Source organism: Bombyx mandarina, chromosome 04 (genome assembly GCF_030267445.1).
Source record: "Bombyx mandarina strain Sakado chromosome 04, ASM3026744v2".
Classification (NCBI taxonomy): Eukaryota; Metazoa; Arthropoda; class Insecta; order Lepidoptera; family Bombycidae; genus Bombyx; species Bombyx mandarina.
This window is the reverse complement of record NC_143211.1, coordinates 13399390-13423735: the sequence shown is the minus strand read 5'-3', so window position 1 is coordinate 13423735 and position 24346 is coordinate 13399390. Positions and strand designations below refer to the sequence as shown.

Sequence of the window (24346 nt, the reverse complement as noted above, 5' to 3'; positions counted from 1 at the left end):
AAAAAAGGTTTCATATTTCAATAATTCAAATCTAAGGACAAAGCATTGCCTGTGTGACTAACGTGTCGTTGTCTCTATTGCTGTAAGTCATAGATTATACACTTAATATCTATAAGTTACTAAAGAAGAGCAAGCCATATTTCAAATTGTGAGCATGAAGGTTTTCTTTTAGACAACGAAGGCCACTGATATATAAACGATTGCATAAAACATACAACGGATAGCCCTACGATGAAGTTACGTTTATTTAAAACTCCAAGAATGACTCGAAGGTTAAATAAATTAGATTTTATTAAGAATAACTGTTTTCCAATCAACATAACAGATATGAAATCGTTGACTCGAATCGTTTTTATCGTCAACACATCATGAGATGCAATACTGCCAATAACAATAAAAAGCGTAAAGAGATCGTTGTTCAGTATTCGGTGGGCATTTGTTGCATCCTTGATCTCAATTCTTTTTGTTTAGATTTTGTTAAGATAATGTAAATCCACAAATCGATCGGAAACATTACAACAGCTGTATTTCATGCTTCGTTGGCTGTTTCTTGTAAGCTAGTCCTGTTTGTTATCTTTAATGATCTCTGAGAAACATCGTGACTTTCAATGATGGCACTAATACGATAGTTATGATCTGGTCGATAAAAATACTTGTAATTTTAATGCGCATTAAACAGTTTCTGTTTGATTCGAAGATTGATTTATCTTATAACGGTCTGCATCTATCTGATACAGCCTTGAAACTAGCAATAATAAAACTTATGTATCATTGTGAATTATCTGCTACTTTTTAATATTTAAAATAACAATCACATTTTTTTTATGCACAAAACAAATTGCAATCATTACAGTACATATTAGCTAAATCGTACAAGTAGTACCTAGATCTAATCTGGATTGCAATCACTACAATCTATGTGCACTCACCAAATTCATATTCATGTACATAGTTTTGGCTATTGAAAACAATTGTAACTATTAATTTTGATAACTAGCCATTGTTAAATAGGATATCCTTCACACATCTGACAAAACCCCTGAGTCCAGGTTCAAAAATATCAAGGTCACCGTGACATTTAGTCAAATCATTATACTGCCTGACCATTCTTACCATAGGGTTATAGTATGTTATATTATTTTTATATGAGTTTATTATTATAATTTTTTCATTATTCAGCTCATTTACTCCATAAAAGGTACTATTAAAGCCTGATGCTTATTTTGACCACGACAGAACGATTGAAAGAATTTGGTCAATCTTCGATGCAGGATCAAAGATCAACGCTCTCATTGTGTCTGTAAAGGCAGCGACAGCAAGAATTAGGTGCTGAATTCCTCGATATTTTTGCATGTATGAAAAACGCGCGGAGGGCGGGCGGCCACGTACTCATATATATATAGGTATGGACGGGTGCGCGCCGCCCAGTCACTCGCAGACGCTCGGACGTGAACCACGTTGGAGCTCGGTTTCCTCACCAAACAAACATTGCTATTTATCCTAAAATACAAATTGATAAGAACTGATACAGTGTTAGAAACGTGTTGTGTGTTAAGACTGTTATACGAATCGTCTGAAGCAGCGCTTTCGTAGACCTGTAACTGTCAGTTATCTTCGCGTTTTCTAGTCAGGTGAGTCCATTTGCGATGCAATTTCAGTGAATCGATGCAACGTTCCGCCCATCGTACGGGTTCATTTTATCAGCTCTGAAGCGACGGTTTGAAGTTGTATTCGTGTTCTTACAACTACGCATTATGATCGTTGACAATATTTACCTGAGGTATACATTTAAAAAATCTTACAAAAAAAATACATTACCCTTAAAAACAGATATCGTGAGTCTTGATTTAGCATTAAATATTATACAAAACAACGTCGAAATACGGCTAGGTTTATTTACAAGCTGCTGAATTTTCATTTGTTTTCCGGTAATGAATTATTTCATCTTTGCGTAAACATCTTTTGCAGGGTTTTATGATTTTTTACCATTACAATGATTACGAAAACGAATTTTATTGCAAAAACGTTTGTTTTTGAAAGAAAACTCACTAAAACAGCACGCTGTTGTATATTAACAGAAGTAGACGAGTTCTCCTTGTGTACTTTAAGTTTCTTATAAATATTTACATAAGAATGCAATAACGAAAAAGGATTTGTATAAATCTTAAGCTGTTCATATTTAGATTTGTTTTAATGTTATTATTAATAATCTTTACTCTAAATATTGGTTAGGGCATTTTTATAATAAGTACGCACGGGTTGGTGCCTCATTTTCTGCCTGTTTCTGCCGATTATGCGTTGCGGTTTGCAGGTTGGGGCAGCCGTAATGCAATACTATTAAAACTTCGTCGACTTCAGACCTCAAGGCGGAACTATTAAGTAGCCCGTTTACACCATGTGGGTCGTGAGTTCTTTCATTTGGCTACGCAACAAAAGATAATCAATATCATTCATTATACTATGAAAAAATTAAGGTTACAATTTAAAAATCAGAATACGACAGTGGTTGAGCTCCGAACTGTAAAACTATCTCTACATACTCGTCGTGTTCAAAATGAATGCTTTCTGTATTATTATAATCCAGCGGGACCTTATCGTTTCGGTTGAAGTTTTTCCCTATCAATCTGTACACCGGAACAGCTTTCTAAACAATAATGTCCCTCATGGTGGACATCTTGTGGACTAGCTCTGGACGTTTTATCAATTTAAGATTCTCTGCCTTTGGCGAGGTTCAGTAAGTGTAGGCAGCGGCTTGGCTCTGCCCCTGGCATTGCTGAAGTCCATGGGCGACGGTAACCACTCACCACCAAATCAAATCAAATCAAAAAAATTTTTTTTTATTCAACATAAATGAAAGTACATACTTGTTGAACGTCAAAAGAACTACCGCCAATTCACAAGAACTAGCCTCCGTCCTGAGAAGAATTGGCAAGAAACTCAGCGGGCATGTTTTTTTTTTTTTTTAATAAAGTGTGGGCTGTATGCTCGTCTGCCTACAAGGGCAACGAAAAAAAAAATTGTATAATAATTACTAACGGCGACGAGCAGACGACGATCTCGGCATACTATCATACACAATCATGATCTATCGATATCTCATACCGCTATCTAGCTTCAAGAAATGCTCAGGATAACGATCCAAAATCTAAAGTAATAAAAACTGGTGGTAGGACCTCTTGTGAGTCCGCACGGGTAGGTACCACCGCCCCGCCTATTTCTGCCGTGAAGCAGTAATGCGTTTCCATCACAATTTACTTTGACCTTTAAAATTTCTCTGAAAATTTTGCACGAATGGGAACAAAAAAATGGTTTTCCATATTGGGCTTTACTTCAAACATATTAACGAGCGGTTTGTAATTACAAACCTTATGCAAACAATATGCTTCTACTGGTAACCAAATTATGAGATTATGGTTTTGGGTTGTTTTGTTCATAAATAACACAATTAAAATCACCTTTCGGAAAATAACTAGAATTCCCAATTAAAACTTGATACATAACAAATTTTTCGACATAAATTGACATTAACAGGAAGCTCGTCAAAGCTTTTACTTTTTGCGCGCTTCATACTTTCACACAAATATTTTTTCACGAGGTTTTCCTTATATTTAACCATTATTTTTTTAGAAACGCATGGAGAATTTTTAAGACTAGATATATTTTTGGTTTGTCAAATAATTTATAAAAAAAATTGTCAATCATATCTTTCTCAATTTGTTCTAAGAATAATCTAAGAATATAAATATAATCATTCACATATAAAATTCTCGAGTTATGAAAAAATTTTCAAATATAAGTCATCTTAGTTCAAAGAAAGGAACCTTGATTCGTCGTTGATTAAATTTCTTTCTCACTTCGTGACAATAATTGTAATAGAAAATTGTTACGCAATCGAAACGTAATTGAAGCAATTATGTTGTTGATAAATGATAATGTTAGGTAACGGGAAAACTAAATTATCTTATTACAATTTGTACAGGCCTGCGAGTGTTTGTCTTGCAAGATCAGACTTTGGCAAGATAAGATTAAATATATTCCATCTATACTAATATATAAATCTACAGTGGTTTTTACGGATGTTCCGTTATAACTACTGAACCATGCATCTGATTGAATTGAAACTTGGTATCCATTTAGAAAATACATGTACTTATTGGATAGGTTTATATGTTGGACTCCCTACACCAGTTGCGGGGGCGTTAATTATGAAAATCTTTGTGGGGGTGAGAAATAATAATGTTAATTATAAATTTCCAGCAAAGCGGTCGGGTTAAGCTAGTTGCTTATAAAACAGCAGTTGAAATCAAAACACAATATTGTCGCGATAAATAACAACATTCAACAATTCAAATTATGATTACAATGTTCACAAGACTTTCTAAAAATATGTTATATTTAGAGACTATATATTCTTCGTTTAAGAAGGGTTTTTTTACGATGCTCCGAATGAAAAACTTGAGACTGGTGCAGCAAAAACATATGTCTAAAGCTAATAAATTTAATAACACCAAACTTGTGTCTTAGAACTAAGATTAAAGCTGCTTCGAAAGAGGTAGTATTTTGTTTTCAATATCCCATACCCGTCCTGTTGTTTTTACCACCGAACCGCCCGACATCGCAGCGGTTCGTCCATAGCTAAAACCACTTCGTTGATCCACAGTGACATCTAGAGATTTTTGCCACGTACTATTCGGTTTTCGAATGAACTTTCCTCCGTGCTATTTCCTGACTCCAAATGATATTCGCAAAGTTTATTCAGCAATAGGCAGCGGCCCTTGGCAGCGCTGACTTCTATGAGCGATGCTAACATCTCATCATCAGGTTGTCCAGGTGTAAGCTCGTCTGCCTGCAGCGGCAGATTTTTACTGGTGACAGGATCTTATATGAGTCCGCACGGGTAGGTACCACCACCCCGCCTATTTCTGCCGTGAAGCAGTAATGCGTTTCAGTTTGAAGGGTGGGGCAGCCGTCGCAACTATACTGAGACCTTAGAACTTATATCTCAAGGTGGTTGGCGAATTTATGTTGTAGATGTCTGTGGGCTTCAGTAACCACTTAACATCAGGTTGGCTGTGAGCTCGTCCACCTGTCTAAGCAATAAAAAAATAAAAAACTTAAAAGTTTCTAAAATATGCAGATTTTGTTGGTCGTACGATTTTCGAAACCATTCGAACTTTTGCCGCAGCCGTAGGACTCCACACTCCTGCATAATTCTGCCGTAAAGTTATTGTTTACTTTTTCCTTTCCATCAAATCTTTTGTTCGGTAATTGAACAAAGAATACAAGATCGAGGACGTAAACCATACAGATGATCATTGTTCGTCCATTGTCTTGACTATTTATCATAAGGAAGTAATATAACACCGCCTTATGTACAATAGGAAACACACCTAGATCTGCTAATGGACGTATACTGCTTGTGTTTTTTTAGCTGAGATCGCATGAACTATACAGATATAATATTATTAAAACCCCTTTTCTGGAGTATAAAAAAACTTGTATTAAATGTATTTTGTCGAATTGAATATACTAGTGATCCCGCAGTAGTCGAAATTCGACTATAATTAATTGAAATTGTAAGTTTGTACACTATTATGATTCTATTTTCAAAGATTATTATACTTTTACAAATTTCGTGAAGACTACACCATAGAAAAATATTAATAAAGACAAACAATATTTATTTTAAACTCAATTTGACCACAGGCGTCCAGAACAAAAGGCTGACAGTAAATAAATAGTATGCATGCGTGTGTGCGTGTGTGTCAAATACACGGTAGTGTGTGTAATGTTTTCTTTATTGACTTAATGTATCTTTTATGCATTATTTAAAAAAAATATTAGCATTCTGCACTTCTTCTCTATATTCTCTATAAGTGTGGAAAATTTCATACTCCTCCGTCCGCGCAATTTTCGTAAAAAGGGATACAAAGTTTTTGCTTCACGTATTAATATATAGATGAACTAAACTAAATTTAAAAAAAGACAGATCTACTAGTGTAGAGAGTACTTGAGAATAGTTCAAATTCAATCGCTATCGTACACCTTTTAGCATTGGCATTACGGACGAGTCGCCGGATGCGTGGCTGTAAAACTTCAGAATATTTCGTGCGGCGCGTGGAATATACGCGTAGTACTTGCCAAAACATTTACCCCTGTAACCGTATCAAAATACACGTGATTGTAATAAATTGTTTATTTTTTTTGTCATCATCGTACACATCGGCAATACCAGGCGCACAACCAAGACGTGTTTTTAACGACCCGTTGTTGCTGCGGCTAATAACCCGGATAACTAAAACACAAATCCCGATCTCGATTCTATCTTCATGTCTAGATGTACCTACTTTTTCTTGTCATGTGTGTATTTTAATGACCCACAATTTTTTTTTTTTTATTGCTTTGATGGATGGACGAGCTCACAGCCCACCTGGTATTAAGTGGTTACTGGAGCCCATAGACATCTACAACGTAAATGCGCCACCCACCTTGAGATATGAGTTCTAAGGTCTCAGTATAGTTACATTATAAAAGGAAATTTCAACTTTAGGCTATTTAGATGTAGAAATGGTATTTTACAGAAAACGTGTGAATTTGAATTGTAAAATGTCGTCGGACATCGACCTGTTCTGTTCGTACCCATTATCTGTGACACACTAATACTCGGACAGATAAAATGTACAGAGTAATTTTCCAGACCGCTTATCCTTGTGGTTCGCAACCGCGCCGAGTGCGAACGAACCTAATAAATTTTACTCAGTGTTTCTACATTCAAATAACAAATTAGATGCAAAAATCTCTACAGTATTGGTCGCAATTCGCAGTTACTCACTCGCTGGTGGAACTTTCGCAAAATAGCTCACGGTCCATTTGCTGTCAATCGATTACCTGAATATATAGATACTGTAACTTTGATTAGGTCCTATGTTGAGACATCACGCAGAATTTCTATTTGCGTTGAATTAACTATTCTTCTTCTAATGCAATATTATATAATAAAACTGTAAAATTTACGTAATTTTTCCGTCACTGATTTAGCACCGATTTAGATTTAGAACAGTCCACGTGAATGAACATTTTACTGCAATACTAAATGGAAAATAAAGAAAAGCCATAAAATTAGATAGGCATATAAATTCTTTGAGTGTTTTCAAGAGACATGTCGAGCTTAAAAAGTCGGTCACCATATAAATAAACTTCCGTCGCACTTGTGTCCGTCTCCGTTTGCTTGAAAATATTATTGCCATAATGTGGCCTAATGATCGTCACTAAAGTATTTTATTTTTAGTATATTGATTTGAAACGTAAAAAAAAATAGCTGTATATTTAGAAACACGATATTTCGTTCCAAACGACAAACATAGCATTACTTAAAAAGTCTCTTTGAACATAAAACGTTTATTCACTCCAGTCCTGTCCCGAATCTTATTATTTTGGTGTGGATTTATTAAGTCCACTATTATTTGTATTTTGAGAATCCAGTGGAGTTGCACCTAAAAAATACGATATTTCGTTCTAAACGACAAACATAGCATTACTTAAAAAGTCTGTTTGAACATAAAACGTTTATTCACTCCAGTCCTGTCCCGAATCTTATTATTTTGGTGTGGAATTATTAAGTCCACTATTATTCGTATTTTGAGAATCCAGTGGAGTTGCACCTAAAATACGATATTTCGTTCCAAACGACAAACATAGTATTACTTAAAAAGTCTCTTTGAACATAAAACGTTTATTCACTCCAGTCCTGTCCCGAATCTTATTATTTTGGTGTGGAATTATTAAGTCCACTATTATTCGTGTTTTGAGAATCCAGTGGAGTTGCACCTAAAATACGATATTTCGTTCCAAACGACAAACATAGTATTACTTAAAAAGTCTCTTTGAACATAAAACGTTTATTCACTCCAGTCCTGTCCCGAATCTTATTATTTTGGTGTGGAATTATTAAGTCCACTATTATTCGTATTTTGAGAATCCAGTGGAGTTGCACCTAAAATACGATATTTCGTTCCAAACGACAAACATAGTATTACTTAAAAAGTCTCTTTGAACATAAAACGTTTATTCACTCCAGTCCTGTCCCGAATCTTATTATTTTGGTGTGGATTTATTAAGTCCACTATTATATTATGTATTTTGAGAATCCAGTGGAGTTGCACCTAAAAAATACGATATTTCGTTCTAAACGACAAACATAGCATTACTTAAAAAGTCTCTTTGAACATAAAGCGTTTATTCAAAACAGTCCTGTCCCGAATCTTATTGTTTTGGTGTGGATTTATTAAGTCCACTATTGTACGTATTTTGAGAATCCAGTGGAGTTGCACCGTCCGTTCGTACGTCGATGCCCCAAGATTTACAGTTCAAGCGTTTCAAGGCTCATCGATCGGAAAGTTTTCGTCTTGTTTATGCGATTCAATCGGCGCCGAAGCGCTCGTGTGTGGAATTAACCAATATTACCTGTTAGAAACGGATAAGCTTTACGCTATAGATAACCGCCGAGATTCATACAGTACCCGCTCCGCAAAGAACCAGCTGTGATGCTTTGAATTTCCACCCCGTAAATTAGTCTCAAAATAAATATCACATTGCTGTTTATCATGTTCAAATACATCCTGCCCAATAAAAAGGTCACCACGTAATTTTAAATAATGAATATATAATTATCGATTTTTACGAATGAAACGATACATTGATTTATCGATATTAATAATTTGAGGGTCGTTTATGTAACTATCGATAAAATTTTCAAGGTAAGGAAAACAAGTTGTGTTTTAAATTTTGCCATCGGTTAGCACGAATTTATTACTATATAAGTATACAAAAACATTTTAGTAGCTTGGCTGTGCCCCTGGTATTGCCGACGTTCACGACTGACGGTATATGACATTAAGATACAATTGAGACTCATCTACGATAACTACACCAAGTAGATCGCGAGCTCATCTTTCGTCTACGCAATAAAAAGTATCAAAACGTTGCACTCGAGACCCTCATTAGCCCAGTTTCACACGACAATTTAGCCGTGCACATAGCGGCCAAATTGTGCAACCCATAACTGGGTTAAACATACTGTTAATGTTATAACTAGGTCAAGTTTGCCACGGACAGTATCTGTTGTTTATGCTATCTGACGAACTACAGGGATTTAACGCAAGCTTTAACGTTTGACGTTTGGTAACCGTAAATATAAGGGTTAAATAAATAAACATGTCATACCGTAGAGTCGAGACCGTAACATTGAACCTTCGCCGTACAAAAACGACAAAGGTTTCGTAAGTGTAATTCTTCAGAAACTATGTAGGTGTTTCCAGGCGTGGAATATCAGGTCAAGTACACGTTTAACTCGGATATTGTTGCGCAATCATTGTACTGTGCTATTAATCGGGATACAAATATTTGGGTTAGATTTTTTTTCTTCTATAACCTTTTATCTATATATTAATACGTGAAGTAAAAACTTTGTATCCCTTTTTACGAAAATTGCGCGGACGGAGGAGTATGAAATTTTCCACACTTATAGAGAATACAGAGAAGAAGTGCATAATGCTAATTTTTTTTTTAAATATTGCATAAAAGGTACGTTAAATCAATAAAGAAAACATTACACACACTACATACCTTGTATTTGACGCACACACGCATGCATACTATTTACTGTCAAACTTTTGTTCTTGACGTCTATTGTCAAATTGAGAATAGATTAAATATTGTTTGCCTTTGTTAATATTTTTTATAGTGTAGTCTTGGCGAAATTTGTGATTATAGAAGTATAAAATACAATCATAATAGTGTACAAACTTACAATTCCAATTAATTATAGTCGAATTTCGACTACTGCGGGACCTCTAGTTTTTATCATTATACAAAAATCACTAACAGCTTTATTTGACGTGGACGTTTCAAAGTTCATAGATTGCAAGCTCGTCAAGTCTTTTGATCTCGTAAGTTTTAGATAAAACGCACAGTACAGCGTTTTGTTCTATATTTCAATTAACATTTACTAGTGGTAGGACCTCTTTTGAGTCCGCACGTGTAGGTACCACCACCCTGCCTATTCCTGCCGTGAAGCAGTAAATGCGTTTCGGTTTGAAGGGCAGGGCAGCCGTTGTAACTACACTGAGACCTTAGAACGGATATCTCAAGGTGGGTGGCGCATTTACGTTGTAGATGTCTATGGGCTCCAGTAACCACTTAATATCACGTGGGCTGTGAGCTCGTCCACCCATCTAAGCAATAAAAAAAAACCAGTATCCCAGTTATCAAACTATTATGAGAACCATAGCTGTAATAAATAAATAAATGTGATTTGCCGTCCAATCTGTTGATACTAAATCGATAACTTCAATTCCTAGCTCCCAGGCAATCCAGGTGACCAGGTCAGGGCTCTGCGTAGGTCAAGCCGGGTCACCTGTGAGATCTTCCACGAGGTACATTGAATAAAGCACCGTGTTTCAATTAATTCAGTGCATTGTCTTATGACAATACTCATGAAGTTAAAATGTACTGAATGACAATTCTTTGACTTTTTTTTTTTTAAATAATAAGCGGTTTATGTGCTTTTTGGTGAACTATTTCTATGCTTTTGGTACAACAAACATAAGCCGTTTAAATTCTCATTCCCAATTGCTTATCTATCAACTGTTAAATGTATCTGAATATTCTTTCTTAAAAACTTTTGAGAACTCTGAGTTTCTAGTCTCGTATGTGTATCTCACTCATAAAAAGACTAAAAACATAGCTGGGCGCTTAATGAAACGTAAGTACATAATTTTATATCTAACATACAGAGAAAATGGAGGAGTTTAAATATTCGAATAGTTTAACACACATGTGTGCTATAAAAAGCTAGACCACAATAAAGGCTTCGATGCCAATTATCTCAACACACACAGAAAGGACACATTAAGACATTAAATGTTGAACTCCCGAACGTTGAACCCTACGGTCGTTGACCTGCACAGGTAAAACTTGAAACAATTCAAGGAGAAAAGGAATTAGTGACTTCCTAAGTGAATTATTAAAAAATGCTCTATCCTGCATTTATTGTGTCCTGTAGTTGCTAAGTGTGAACGTATTCTTTTTGAATTATGACTTTCGAATACATAACTTCTTCTATTCGGATAATATTATACAGTGAACATAACAGTAAAAATAAACTGCTTTAGATTTTATTACAAATTTCCTCATACTAGTTAAACAATAAAGCTTACTGAATTACTCTATTTTGAACGTAAATTTTAAAAGAGGTCAAAATAATGAGTCATCAAACTAAGACGTGTTCTAATTTTTCTCGAACAGTGAAAACAGTTCTTATTTCCTTATTTATTTAGCGTAAACCCATTTATTAGGGACGCAAATAGTAACAATATGTAATAAGCTCCCACAAACATTTGACTACCAAATCGGAAACTAGATCAGAATAATTTTGTTACAATTCCGAAACTTCATAAGAGGCATGGAAGTGTTCGAATAATTAAATGAGCCTAACAACGTTGACGGTTAAACGTAAAATTTAATGAAGACTTTGATTTATTTCCATTGATTCGGTAGCTCTTAACTAGTGCTCAGAAAATTGGGGGAAAATAAATAATGAAACGCCGACGAGTGCGGTTTAAGATTCGGAAAATAGGTTAGGTCGAATTTATTGTTGCCTTAACAAAATCGTTTCTATTGAGTAAGGCTCGTGTAATCACTATAAACCATTTTAGGAACTGTTACATTAAACCTCAAATCCGTTTAAATTAACTTTAACAAATGGAAAGATGTCTACTTGTTTGTTATCTTCTGAACTTCAAAGAAATTTTCTGGTACAGTACTACGTTAGCGTGTGTGCTAAGTAACGTGCCAGGGTTTCAATATGGAGTCACTTCATACACTCAGCAACAGTGATATCGTAGCGATTCCGCGATTATCAACACAATACATAAACTAGACAAGAAAACCAAGCGGTTCTTGTTAAAAACAGCTGATAAGGTTTCGAATTAAAACACAATGATTAAGAAACTTACCAAACGAAAGTTTATTCGGGCTTTTATACATTACTAGCTGACCCGGCAAACGTTGTTTTGCCATATATAAGATTTCTAGGGAGTTTCTAGTGTAGAAAAAAAAAATTACTTATTGTCAGTGTGTAAGGATATGGTAGATGAGTGAAAGAGGCATGAAGCGCTGTGAACGATGAAGGAATATAAAAATAACAATACCTCATTCAACCACATAATGTCTCATTATAACAAAAAAAAAAAACAAATAAATAAAAAAATAATCTTAGGGGTGGACAACCCTTATCACTTAAGGGTATGAAAAATAGATAGTAGCCGATTCTCAGGCTTACTGAATATGCATAAAAAATTTCATGAGAATCGGTCAAGCGGTTTCGGAGAAGTATGGTAACGAACATTGTGACACGAGAATTTTATATATTAGATTAACATCTAAATTATTGGTAATATGTGACCTTGGCGACTAGCTTTCGGACGTATGATGGCTGTATCCGTGACTTGACAATACGACAAGGATCCGTCTGTAAATCCCCCAGGAGCGTGAAACCTTCGTCTCGTTATTGAATGCGTCACGTTACAATAACGCGATAAAGGTCAAATATAAATCATTCACTTCGTTTATTTTGCCCGATGTGCGGGATATAGATTACAGATTACACCTCGGTAGACGTAACGTGTACTCGTGATAACAATGTCATTCATTTATGCCACGGTATTAATTAAGATAACCATCGGTAGATTTCCAGATTTAGTCTGTTTTGGGGCAAAGGGAATTCCGCCCACGGGTTTGACTGGTGTACTTTCTAAAAACACCCACTTGTCTACTGCCCGAGTCTTCTTATCTTGTTACTTAATAACTCGAAAATTCTCTGTTTTTATTTTATTATGTAATGAGATTATGGCAATAAATAGAATTGTACTGACATTAGCGTAAACTTTAGCTATGTAGGCGTTATTGAAGCTGCGTCATCGACTGTCGTTTACAAACGTCCCGTAAACATTGTATCATCTGGCCAGAACATAATAACAATAATCTGTACAGCTTCCCGTTACTAACCCGTGAAGGTCAGGTTGGCTTATCGAAAATGAGTGAGGGATCGAATTGAATTACTTACTTCAGGCATCACGTGTACAAACGCGTGAAAGACAGTCGGATTTTCATGATACATTTAAAAGATTCACCGGCGACAACTTCTGAAATTTAGATGACGTCACGTCCTGAACAATAAAATATTTATTTAAGTAACATTTAATAAAGCTTGAATCGTGAACGTCACACGGAAAACGAATTTAAATTAGAAATTTCTTTTGGCAGCGTCGTACAAAACTGTCGACTGAATAATGTTATCATTTGGCGCCAAATAAAAATAATGAAAGACAAACTCTTCGCGGCTACATCTGGTGCTCGGAAGTGGCACTGCCAACTTCGTAGTAAGCTAACAGTAGGTATTTCGGATGACATTTATGAAATTCGCCAAAACACTATTGAAATACTCATAACAAAATCATTGGTAACGATCTTAACGAATCATAAAGATATATCTGCTTGATAGAACTATATATTTTACTGAAACAAATCGATATTATTATTCGATTCCATAATCGATCATTTGTTGTTACTGAATGTTTTGGGGCATCTTACTTATTTGTCAAAACATTAGCCAAAAGAAAATAATGAGTAATAGAAAATCCTGGTTGTTTAATGTTGTTTCTTAGGGTTATTCAACCAGCCTGTGGGTAGTCGTTGACGTAGGTGGACAACTCCGAGCTATAAATATTGCGTGTGTCTCTGCTTATATACCTGTCACATTAAAAGGTTATTTTCAAGCACAAACCGCACCGTAAAGTAAGCTTAGATTCTGTGAACATTAGCGAGAGCAAACCGCAGACATTTTGAATCAAACCCGGAACTAATTCTTGGTTTGTTTATTTCATTCATGGGCTAAATTAAGCGCCGCGAGATGCGTTGAGGTAGGCGTTTTGGGTTATCGTATTTCTGCTGGTTTTAATGTTGAAATTCATTAAACACAAAACGGCCTTTAACTTCGATTTTTTGATTATGAATTTACTAACATAAACCTCATTTTAGCTTGCTCTTTGCCTCTTAATCTCAACGAACGACTAGAAAAATTTACTTAGACAGAAATTTTAAACAATAAGAAATTGTAGACATTAAATTGCTTAATATATAAACGATTTTATTACTAAGTAGGAATTCAGCCAAACATTTTATCATGGAAATGTGAAGTGACGTATTCACTAGATCATTAGCCAGGAATACTATGCGTCATTTGTAGCGAACCGTCACTAATGAATGAAACTGAATACTGAACGGATACAAGATTACTTCAGTGATTGAAAACATGATTACATGAACTTTTGACGTCATTTGTGGATAATGTTCTCTGCCTATGTTTATGTTGGCTCACACAATTACGGACGAAAAAATGGTAAAAGTTGTAACTAAAAATGTAATAGTGTAGGCAAATTTCAGTTTGTTTTTATCTATTTTTACACACATTGTGTTTTCAAAATTGCCGCGTATCCGTAAAGTGGTGTCCACAAGTGCTTACCGTGCGAAGCCTATTCACACTATTTGACATTTACAGTGGTTTTAAAGGCCGTTTCCAATTACATCACAAGAGCGCATTATGCGGCATAATGCTCAACTAAGCTTCAGCATAATTCGGCATTGTGCGTCACTGAGTCGCATTATGCTCTGTAATTAACTATTACTTAATGGTAGTTTTCCAATTACAGAGCATAATGCGACTCAGTGACGCACAATGCCGAATTATGGTGAAGCTTAGTTTGAGCATTATGCCGCATAATGCGCTCTTGTGCTGTAATTGGAAAACGGCCATAGTCTATACTAAACGTGTATCGTAAGTGCACCACTTACTACATATAACACGTTCATTAATAAATAAATAAAAATATTACGTATCGTTGTTGCAGATTATATAAGAAAAACATGAGGGACGAACGGGCTAATGTACCGCGAGTCCGGATTGCCGTCATCGGGAGTTCCAGAGTAGGAAAATCAGGTGAGAATATGAACGGAGAAGGGAGATGGTTTGCCTATAAATAAATAAACTGGTTTTTTTTTTGCAAAATTCCAAATAGAATACTGATAATAAATATAAAAGAACATTTGTGGGAGTATTGCATTAATTTCTGGTAGTACGTCAAAAAAAAACCTAAAATGCACAAACTTTCAACTGAATCTGCTAAACGACTCGCAAAAATGTTTACATCTGAAATCCGAAAACCTAACAAGTAAAGCCAATAACAAACAATTAAATGTTATGGACTAGAATATTTTTCTGTGTACACAAAACATATCTGTAAAACTTTTAGAGGAAAAATGGAATGGAATGAAGACTAACATATTTAGGACGAGCATATGAATAAATTAACGAAAACACGAGATCCCAGCTTTGTATGTTAATCTTACCTCGTGACCTAAAAGCCTAAAAGTGTCCATCATGATTTCATATATCATAATAACACAAAAATACAACAATAAAATTCAAGCTTAATTCTAAACTAGCTGCGAAACCCTTGCAAAAGGTTCACCATTCAATGAATATACGTAGACAATATAAATTATTGGCCTGGTTTTAAAAAAGTACTTAATATGTAAAATAGTTATCTAACAAAAAATATACATCCGGCAACGAAACAGATACGCTTATATCCCTAGCAATGCGAATAATTTCCCATTTTCTCTCAAACCCTACTTTATTTTCTTAATAAACCTTCCCAATGATTTCTACCTGGACTTTACAATCAGAAGCTTAACAGAGATGATGGAAATCATGCGGTGGGAGAAGAATTTAAATGGATATTGAAGTTACAAAAATAAATATTTCACTGAATCATTTACAAAATTCCTTTGTGAATCCTCAAAGCAAAGTACTTTATTAAAACCAACGTCAGACTGGTCCGATTGTAATTGTAAAATAAAATCACAGAAACTAGATGAGCTATTATTCCGTCTCTATTATTGGAAAGTGATGCAATTGTTTGTTTTATTTATAATCAAACAACCTCAGTCCATCAATCATTCTACGCGGAAACTTAAACTTTTTTCTCACGCTTTGTTCTTAATGTGTTTACGTGAATGAATCATTTAATTTCCCGTAGAAAATCTCAGTCTGGTCGATTTCATTGATACTCAAATTCAGTTTTTTACCGAGCTTTCTCTTTGTTACAGCTCTCATTGTTAGATACCTGACTAGAAGATACATAGGCGAATACCATTCAAATACAGGTGAGCTTTTAAACGACTTTCCAGTTTATGGTAAATATTTTTTATTTATTTAGTAGATAATGAATATTAGGCAAGCCATAGACATAATAACAATTACTTTTACGATTCGATCTTGCATTTAATGTTTTTTTCATTTAACGTTTGAAATGCTTAAAAATTTCATGGTAAAAGTAACTAACTGGTTAGCGACTATAAAAATAAAACCGAAAATCATAGCACGCGACGAAATTTGGTAAAAGTAGTTTTATTGAAGCAATTCATAATAAAAATAAATACTCTAAGCAATCTCTTCACTTGCATATATTTCATGTATCTATAATAAATATATTATTTGTTCTAGATCTCCTGTACAGGCAGACAGTGCCAATAAATGGAACCCCTGTCGAATTAGAAGTGATCGACGTCTCTGGATCAAATTCAGACAAATTCCCCACTGAACAGGTAAACATCTAAATTTTACATAAATACTCTTTCAACATGTTTGCGAAATTAAAAAGTGGGTTCGATGAAGTTTCGTAAACACTGGCCGTTTTAAAATTCTTAACCATATACCTGTTTCTAAAACGAATAACGGGTTCGAATTTAGAATGTTTCTGTATAAATATATAATATCATTACATCAATACGGGTAAGATTGAACAGACTTCATTTTATTGTCAGAAATTTATTGAGAATCATAAAAAAATGCTAGCTCGAAATTCGGTAATTCAAGAATATCGGCGATATTGATACAGCACCGACAAAACGGTACTGTTACTTAACCTTCCCTTTCTTTAAATAACAGCATTCACAAAATGCCAATTAGATTAAGAAGGCTCCAGAAACCATAAGTGTAAGGATTTTTATCGTATTTTTAAAGCCTTCGCAACGTTAAAATGATACTAAAATTGACTACAAATACTCGCACTTGCCAAAGTTCGTAATTATTTGATCCAGTGTTCATCTATAACATAACATCTTAAAATTTTTGTTCATTTAAATATTACTTTTTCTCTTTTGTTTTGTTAATTACTGGCACAAGTAGGAAAAAACTTATTTCCATTGATAATATTAAATCTGGCCAATAGTTACTAACAAAAAAATAAGAAAATCAATAGATAAACAGAATTAAACTAGGTACAGAGTTGTTTTGTATATTATATATCTATATATATTATGCTTGAAAGCTATAATATCATGATACAAATAAAATCCTGCTAAACGCTACTGATGCTGGTAAAACCTTCGAAATTCAAACACCGATCCACAAAGTTAGAGTGGATTTCTTAAATGGCGTCGACATGGATTAGCTCGGAACATTCTAGAAATCCACAAAAGGATTATCAAGCAGTAACTTCTGGAAGCAAACATGCGACTTTCGAAGTTCCAAATCGTTTCACGTCCTAGCAACTAGGTTAATCGCCGCGAATATTATACTACAGGAATGAAACGACTTCAGAATCGTTCCAGTGACCTGAGCTGCCCGTGAGTCATGATGTTTACAGTGCTAAATTACATTGGCGATACGATCTATAGTTGTGGCTTACATTTGGTAATCGTCTTAAACACAAAACAGCACAATAAAAAAAATCAACAGCGTAATTTAACTCTCGGAGTTGTTCACAATGGGAAAATCTATTTTCTTTTTAAATTTAAATCATAGCGATGCTTTCAAAATATTGTTTACAATTGCAATCACAACTCCGCGATATAAACTATTATGATAAACTAGCCAATTGACATTTAAATGGATTGGTCAAATAATTTTAGCCCGTGACTAAAAATTAATTAAATATTAAACATCTTTGGCCTAAGATAAGGCAACGCATACTTGTATCGAGACAAAACCCTTGAGGCAAATAAAAGAGATACCAATAAAATACAAAGAAAACACGTGTTCACGAACGACTTCCTATTTCACTCACATGAGGTTCGGTAACCAAATAAACTCCAAAAGCTCATATATTTAACGTACTAATTCTAAAATCTCAATTACCGGGAACCTGAATCATTTCAAGCTCCTACACGCGGACGTAGTAGTATAAGAAGATCTTTACATTTCAACTTACTTGCAAGCACACACCCAGTTTTATTTATGCTTGAGCTCATTTCTCTTTCTCTTTCTCAAATGTACCATTGTTATCGAGAAATACTGCGATTTTTTTAGTACAAAAATTGAATAAATGTTGATGACGTCGTGATAAAATTGTCGTGATTTACGGTATGCCTTTACCCATACGATGTTTCGCCGTTGTGAATGGTGAATCGTTCCGGAGTGTGTGTCGACCGTGTCTCGGCGTGGGAGCGCCCGTGAATCGCTCCCCCGGCTAATTTTATGCAGGAATGTTGGCTCCGACTCTGTAATTAATCGCGTGAATTCTTCTCCGTCTAGTCTTTTCATGTTTAGCATCCTGTGTATCGTTTATTACAAAAATATGCCAATATAAGCACCATTCAAATGTCGTTGAGCAAATTTTCTCCGTAATTGTATTTCGTGGTTCAGAGTATTTGTCGTGTACATTTCACGTCATTACGGATCCACCCGATCCATTAACGGTGCTTTTAGGTACCACAAGCAGAAGGTACGTTAAGGAAAAGCTGAAATAGCCTCGTAAGGCTATCAGCATTGGTAGGAAAAAAAAAAACAAAAAGTGTATATACATCAGTTTTACGAAATACCTATCTTCCCGAGTAAAATTTGTCAGTGTCATCGAGTATTCGGAACTTCAAAATGTTCTCATTAACTCTTTAATGTTAAGACTTTAAAATTAAACTAATCCTCCTTGTTCCAGATACAATGGGCAGACGCCTGCCTTCTTGTATACGCTGTGACAGATAGGAGCAGCTTTGAATACGCCACAGAAGTTTTGAATGTTTTAAAACGCACTCCTAGCAACGGCAGCCCCGCACATGGAACAACCGTCACATCACCGAGCATGCCCTTAGCACTACTCGGGAACAAAACTGACCTAGACCATTTGAGACAGGTAAATCCAAATTTATTTCTTGATTCTGATTTAAATATTTTCAAGTTAACGTCTTACGTAACTAATCCCAGTGGACTCAATAAAACAACGGTACTCTATTTTTCACGTTAATATTTAAATAGCCATTAAAGCGCTTTGTATAATCTACTCGAAAATAAGTTTTACTGTCGTTGACTTGATTACGAATATTTATACCGGTGAACCACGAGCGTATTCGCTTCTAAAATATCCCAATTAATCGTAATTAGAAGTTTGATTACTGAAATACACTCGCCTTATATATATATAACTTAATAACTCAATTAATGTGTCTCCTGAAGCAGACTCTCGAGAGACAACAGTAACGTTATTTTACATGAATGTTTTGAAAACATAATTACTGATCATAAATTGTCTAGCGTTCGTTTATAAATTGCTATCCGATATGTCTTTCATTTGTATTCACTTGTCCAAATAATGTGTCATCAATAAGTTTTTAGGCCACGAACAAGAAAATGTTTCATTTTGTGTGCATTATGCAACACTTTAATTTTCAGTAAATAAAAATTGTTGATTCACTATAGGACGAGATAATTATCGTATTAGTCCTTACATCAATCTAAATTTGGTCAAAGTTTAGTGGTCTCCACCACTTCTTCAGAGGGGATTCTCTATCTCATTCCCACACCGGGCTCAGTTATAGTACTTGTATTGCAACAGTGGACATTGACATTAATATTCAATATATTATACTATCTCTATAAACGTTAATGGGCTTTTAAACATTAAAAATTATATTCTTTATTTCTGCTTCACGTTTTAGCCTAGTATGATATCGTAAAATAATACTGAACGTTGTCAAAACTAAGTACACCCATAACTATTAGTGGTCATAACTTAGTCGCACAGTTTCAGTACAAGAACACACATAAATTCACACAGTTAGGAGAAGCTCTTTGATACTGTTCCGATAATGTTAAAGTTTCAACGCGTGTCCACCGAGACAAAACCTACTCAGACTGTGTCCATATTGAATCTTTGTAATATTACAGTATAACTATATTTATACCTACAATATTATGAACTACAAAGCTTTGAGTTTCTTTATTCACATAATAGTTTGATAACTGTGATACTGGAATACTTTGGATACTGATCTAGGAATACTGTATATGTTACTATATATAAGTTATATAAGTGTACTGTTTATAAGTTATAAATCATCCTTCCTTAGCTTCGGAAGGTCATTCTAGAGAATTAGAAAAAAGTAATAGTATAAAGTACTCGAAAGGTCCGGAATAACAAAACAAATAGGTAGCATATGTCACTATTCTAACTTAAAATTATTCCTTTTAAAAAACTATGTTTATTTATTATTTGCTCGGTTTCGAAAAAAGAACAAAAAAGCACACTTTCACATTTATAATATTAGTATGGATTTATTGAACAGGCAATTTATTTTCAACGCAACTGAGCCTTCAATCTCGTGTTTCTCCAAGATAGGGGTGGCATTAATGTGATGGTTGGTGAGCAGAGACTCGACTGCCTATAACATCTTGAAGTAGGTACATTTATTAACCTTGAAGAAACGTAGTATAAAATCATTTTACCATAAACTCCCAAATCCTTTGTCCACATTAGAATTTTCTATAAGCTCCAATGAATTACACCGAAATAGCGATAAATATTCATTGACCTTATTCGACGTTCGTTACGTAATTACGTTCGTGATTTCCACCGTTTTCGGGTGCTTACTTTGAATATTAATTATAAAACAATAAATGTGTGTTAATCTATGAAATGTCTACATAGCGTAATTTCGTAAGATTTACGATCGGTATTAAAAATAATTTTACCGGCTTAATTTAAGTTGTGAATTGTTACAGGTATCAACAAAAGAAGGTCAGAGTATAAGCGCAGCGCACGGTGCGTCTTTTAGTGAGGCAAGTGTCGCTGATAATTCTGGTGATCTCTACCGCTGCGTTGACCGACTATTGGCCGAAGTTCGCACACCGCAACGCACGCGAAAATTCTCTGTTACCAAAATGCTTGGCTCGTTAATAGGTAAGCATAAAATTTAATTCAAATTTTAATTTGTTACTCATTGAATGAAACAAACGTCATACAAGCATCTTACTATCAAATTCGTATAAAGAAACAAAATAATTTACAAAAAAACATTTCACAAAATAATGTTTTGAAGATTTCATTAGCGGTAATTGTTGTGTAAATGACTAATGTTACGTAAAGATTTAGTTAGTCGAGATTGCATCAAACTCCGCTAAAAATAAATTTCAAACAATAGACGTTAAAATTGGGCACTTGGCATCGACGCGGTACCACAAAAATGTGGGAAACATTATAACGCCGACATTGTTCCGATGCCTGTCTTTTATACGATAAATGAAAACATTTCAAAATGATGATATGATAAACACTAAAGTCAGTTAGATTTGTAACGTTTTTTGAGATTAAAAGAACAAATTCCTCGCAACATCAAACAAAAGTAATAATAATTTAATGGTAGCATGAGTGTTTAATAAAACAATCAAATTTAAATAGTGTTTCTAATAAAAGATAAATTCGAAAAGCATACTAAGCTTGTATTCTACTAGGTACTACCACTAATATAAGTCTTAATAATTTATTGTTTATAATTTTAAAGTATATTCGCACACATATCACTTCTTTGCTAAATGAATCGATTGACCTTATTAGATTGCAATTAAGACTTCGACCTCAAGTCTTGAGATAGACACGCACACTCGCGTTTTTGAATTTCAGAATCTATTATTAACATCATATGGGATCAATATCATATGGGCCGAAAAAACACCTTGTGATGTAACGGAAATGGAACTGAAAAATCTAATCAATCATGAAAAACGGAACTTTGAATACAACGTCTTTTCATAATTTTTCAAAATGGTTTAAGATTCCATCGTCACCTCAAATTTGGATAAACTATGTTTTTAATTCATTACGATTATGATTGTTATAGGTGGAGCAACAAATAACAGTCCCACGAACCGTAGCGGGTCAGTTGTAGCGTGCCCGCGGGTGCCGGCGACGTCGCGCGCCCCCTTAGCGGCCGCCGCGCCCTGACCGACGCATCCCGTGCGCTGATGTCTGCCTGGCGTTGTGTGGTTAGCTTGCCTGCCCGTACCTACCAGATTCACAACGCCACCGCTATCGGCGACCATGTAAACCTGACTCTAGTGACAAGTGCGTTGATGCCTGGAACAACCGTGTGTCTTACATGAGTGCTTGCAGACTGTACCAGTGAAGTTAAGTTAGTGTGGCACTTGAAAATGAATTTACTGCATGGCGGCTTCATATATTAAAGCTGACCTTTTTAAATGTGGAAAAATATCTGCTAGTCATTTCGGAAATGTCTACTTATCGCTCGGTAATGTTCTAAGCAAGAGTTTTAGTGATTATGTTATTCGGAATTAGTTATTAAGTGTGTGAATGTACTTTTGCAGAGACCTCAGTATTACACAGTATTTTAAAGTAATGAGGAACGGTTTATCGTCACTTTTATCACTGCAGATATATACTTTTTGGTACAATAAAGATTTCTAATTCAAAAATAAATTTTAAAACTTCCTCTTGTGAATACAACTGTCACTTAATTTCATCAATTTTCGATTTTTGTATTTTTATATGTATACACTTTTACTGATTTAGTTTGCGAATTGTGTGACTGTACCAAGGATTAGTAGTTTTTTAATGTAACAAAAATCTCTACTCAATTTGATACTCAACTAGATAAGCTGGTATTCCTATTTAAATTGATGTGTTAATTATAATAGTAGATATTAGTAGTAATGCAAAAAATGTGATCATTTAAAAGTATAAATTTGTTAAGAAAAATCAATGTTTAATAATCAAATTTTACTGGAAAATAACGCATGTAAAAATTACGCATGCAGATAACCAATTACAATAATATAAAAAAATTAAAACTACAAGTTTAATTTATTTTGATGCCAAATATTTTAGATATACAAACTTCGATTTTTTCACTATGATGTTGTAGTTTTTGCATGAGATTTTTCAAATCGTGCTAGACTATATGACTAGCAACTATCTATCTGATGGCCTAAATACGTACTTTTCTACTTTTACACAGTATTATTATTATTCTAAGTGTTTACTGAATAAATATGATGTTTTTTGTAATATTTCAGTTTAGTACTTTCACCGATAAATTTTAAATCTTCGATTTTTTTTTAATTGAGTATTCATTTTGTCACTTGTGAGTTTATTGATAAATGTTAATTCAACTATGCATAATGTAATTGTATTCTAATCCTACAATGTTTATAGAGAAAAAATGTAAACAAATTTTATTAGTCATTTTCTAGTCATAGGATAAGGGCTGTGAAAAGACATTTGATGTGTGCAGATTAATTAAAATATTTAGTTAGGCCCCTGTATATTTTAAAATATGAGATTTTAAAGAAAATATTCAATATAAATTTCTATTTTCTATCTAAAATATCAAAATTTACAAATGAAAGAAAAATATTTAATTTGATAATATTTGAATTGCCATATAAAACAAAGTACCTTGTATGTTTATAAGAATTGAAAAGCTGTAAATATGAAAGCGTGGAGATGTGACTATAACGAAGTCGGAACTGATCGGAATAAGAATGTAAATATTTATTATTTAGCTTTAAAATTTATTATTAAATGTTACCAATACCTATATGATTTTTTTAATACCTTCCTTTCTTCAATACCCCTATTGTTATGATTTTCCAAAACCTTTCTTTTAATTGTCATAAATTACCTGTTAACTAGTGGTCCCGCAGTAGTCGAAATTCGACTTTAATTAATTGAAATTGTAAGTTTGTACACTGTTATGATTCTATTTTCAAAGACTATTATACTTCTATAATCGCAAATTTCGCCAAGACTACAATATAGAAAAATATTAATAAAGACAAACAATATTTAATCTATTCTCAACATGTCCACAGACGTCAAGAACAAAAATTTGACAATAAATAAATAGTATGCATGCGTGTGTGTGTCAAATACATGGTAGTGTGTGTAATATTTTTTTTATTGATTTAATGTATTGTTCAGGCATAATTTAAAAATTT

At 34.2% G+C, this 24346-nt stretch overlaps 1 protein-coding gene across 1 annotated transcript; it reads left to right on the top strand.

Moving 5' to 3' along the window:
* Positions 1-1419: 1419 nt before the first annotated feature.
* On the top strand, positions 1420-23946 carry LOC114241192 (ras-related and estrogen-regulated growth inhibitor-like protein A). Its single transcript, XM_028171972.2, has 7 exons — positions 1420-1631; positions 14967-15055; positions 16228-16284; positions 16625-16725; positions 19056-19250; positions 21116-21293; positions 22231-23946. The coding sequence occupies exons 2-7, from the start codon at positions 14983-14985 to the stop codon at positions 22332-22334; spliced, it is 708 nt and encodes a 235-aa protein (XP_028027773.1). The 5' UTR covers positions 1420-1631; positions 14967-14982; the 3' UTR covers positions 22335-23946.
* Positions 23947-24346: the final 400 nt, after the last annotated feature.

Bases quoted from the DNA above. Each gene is read 5' to 3' on its own strand.
- LOC114241192 (XM_028171972.2), top strand. From the start codon at position 14,983: ATGAGGGACGAACGGGCTAATGTACCGCGAGTCCGGATTGCCGTCATC. The intron at 16,285-16,624 runs GTGAGCTTTTAA...TATTTGTTCTAG, and splicing joins CGAATACCATTCAAATACAG to ATCTCCTGTACAGGCAGACA. The intron at 21,294-22,230 runs GTAAGCATAAAA...TGATTGTTATAG, and splicing joins AATGCTTGGCTCGTTAATAG to GTGGAGCAACAAATAACAGT.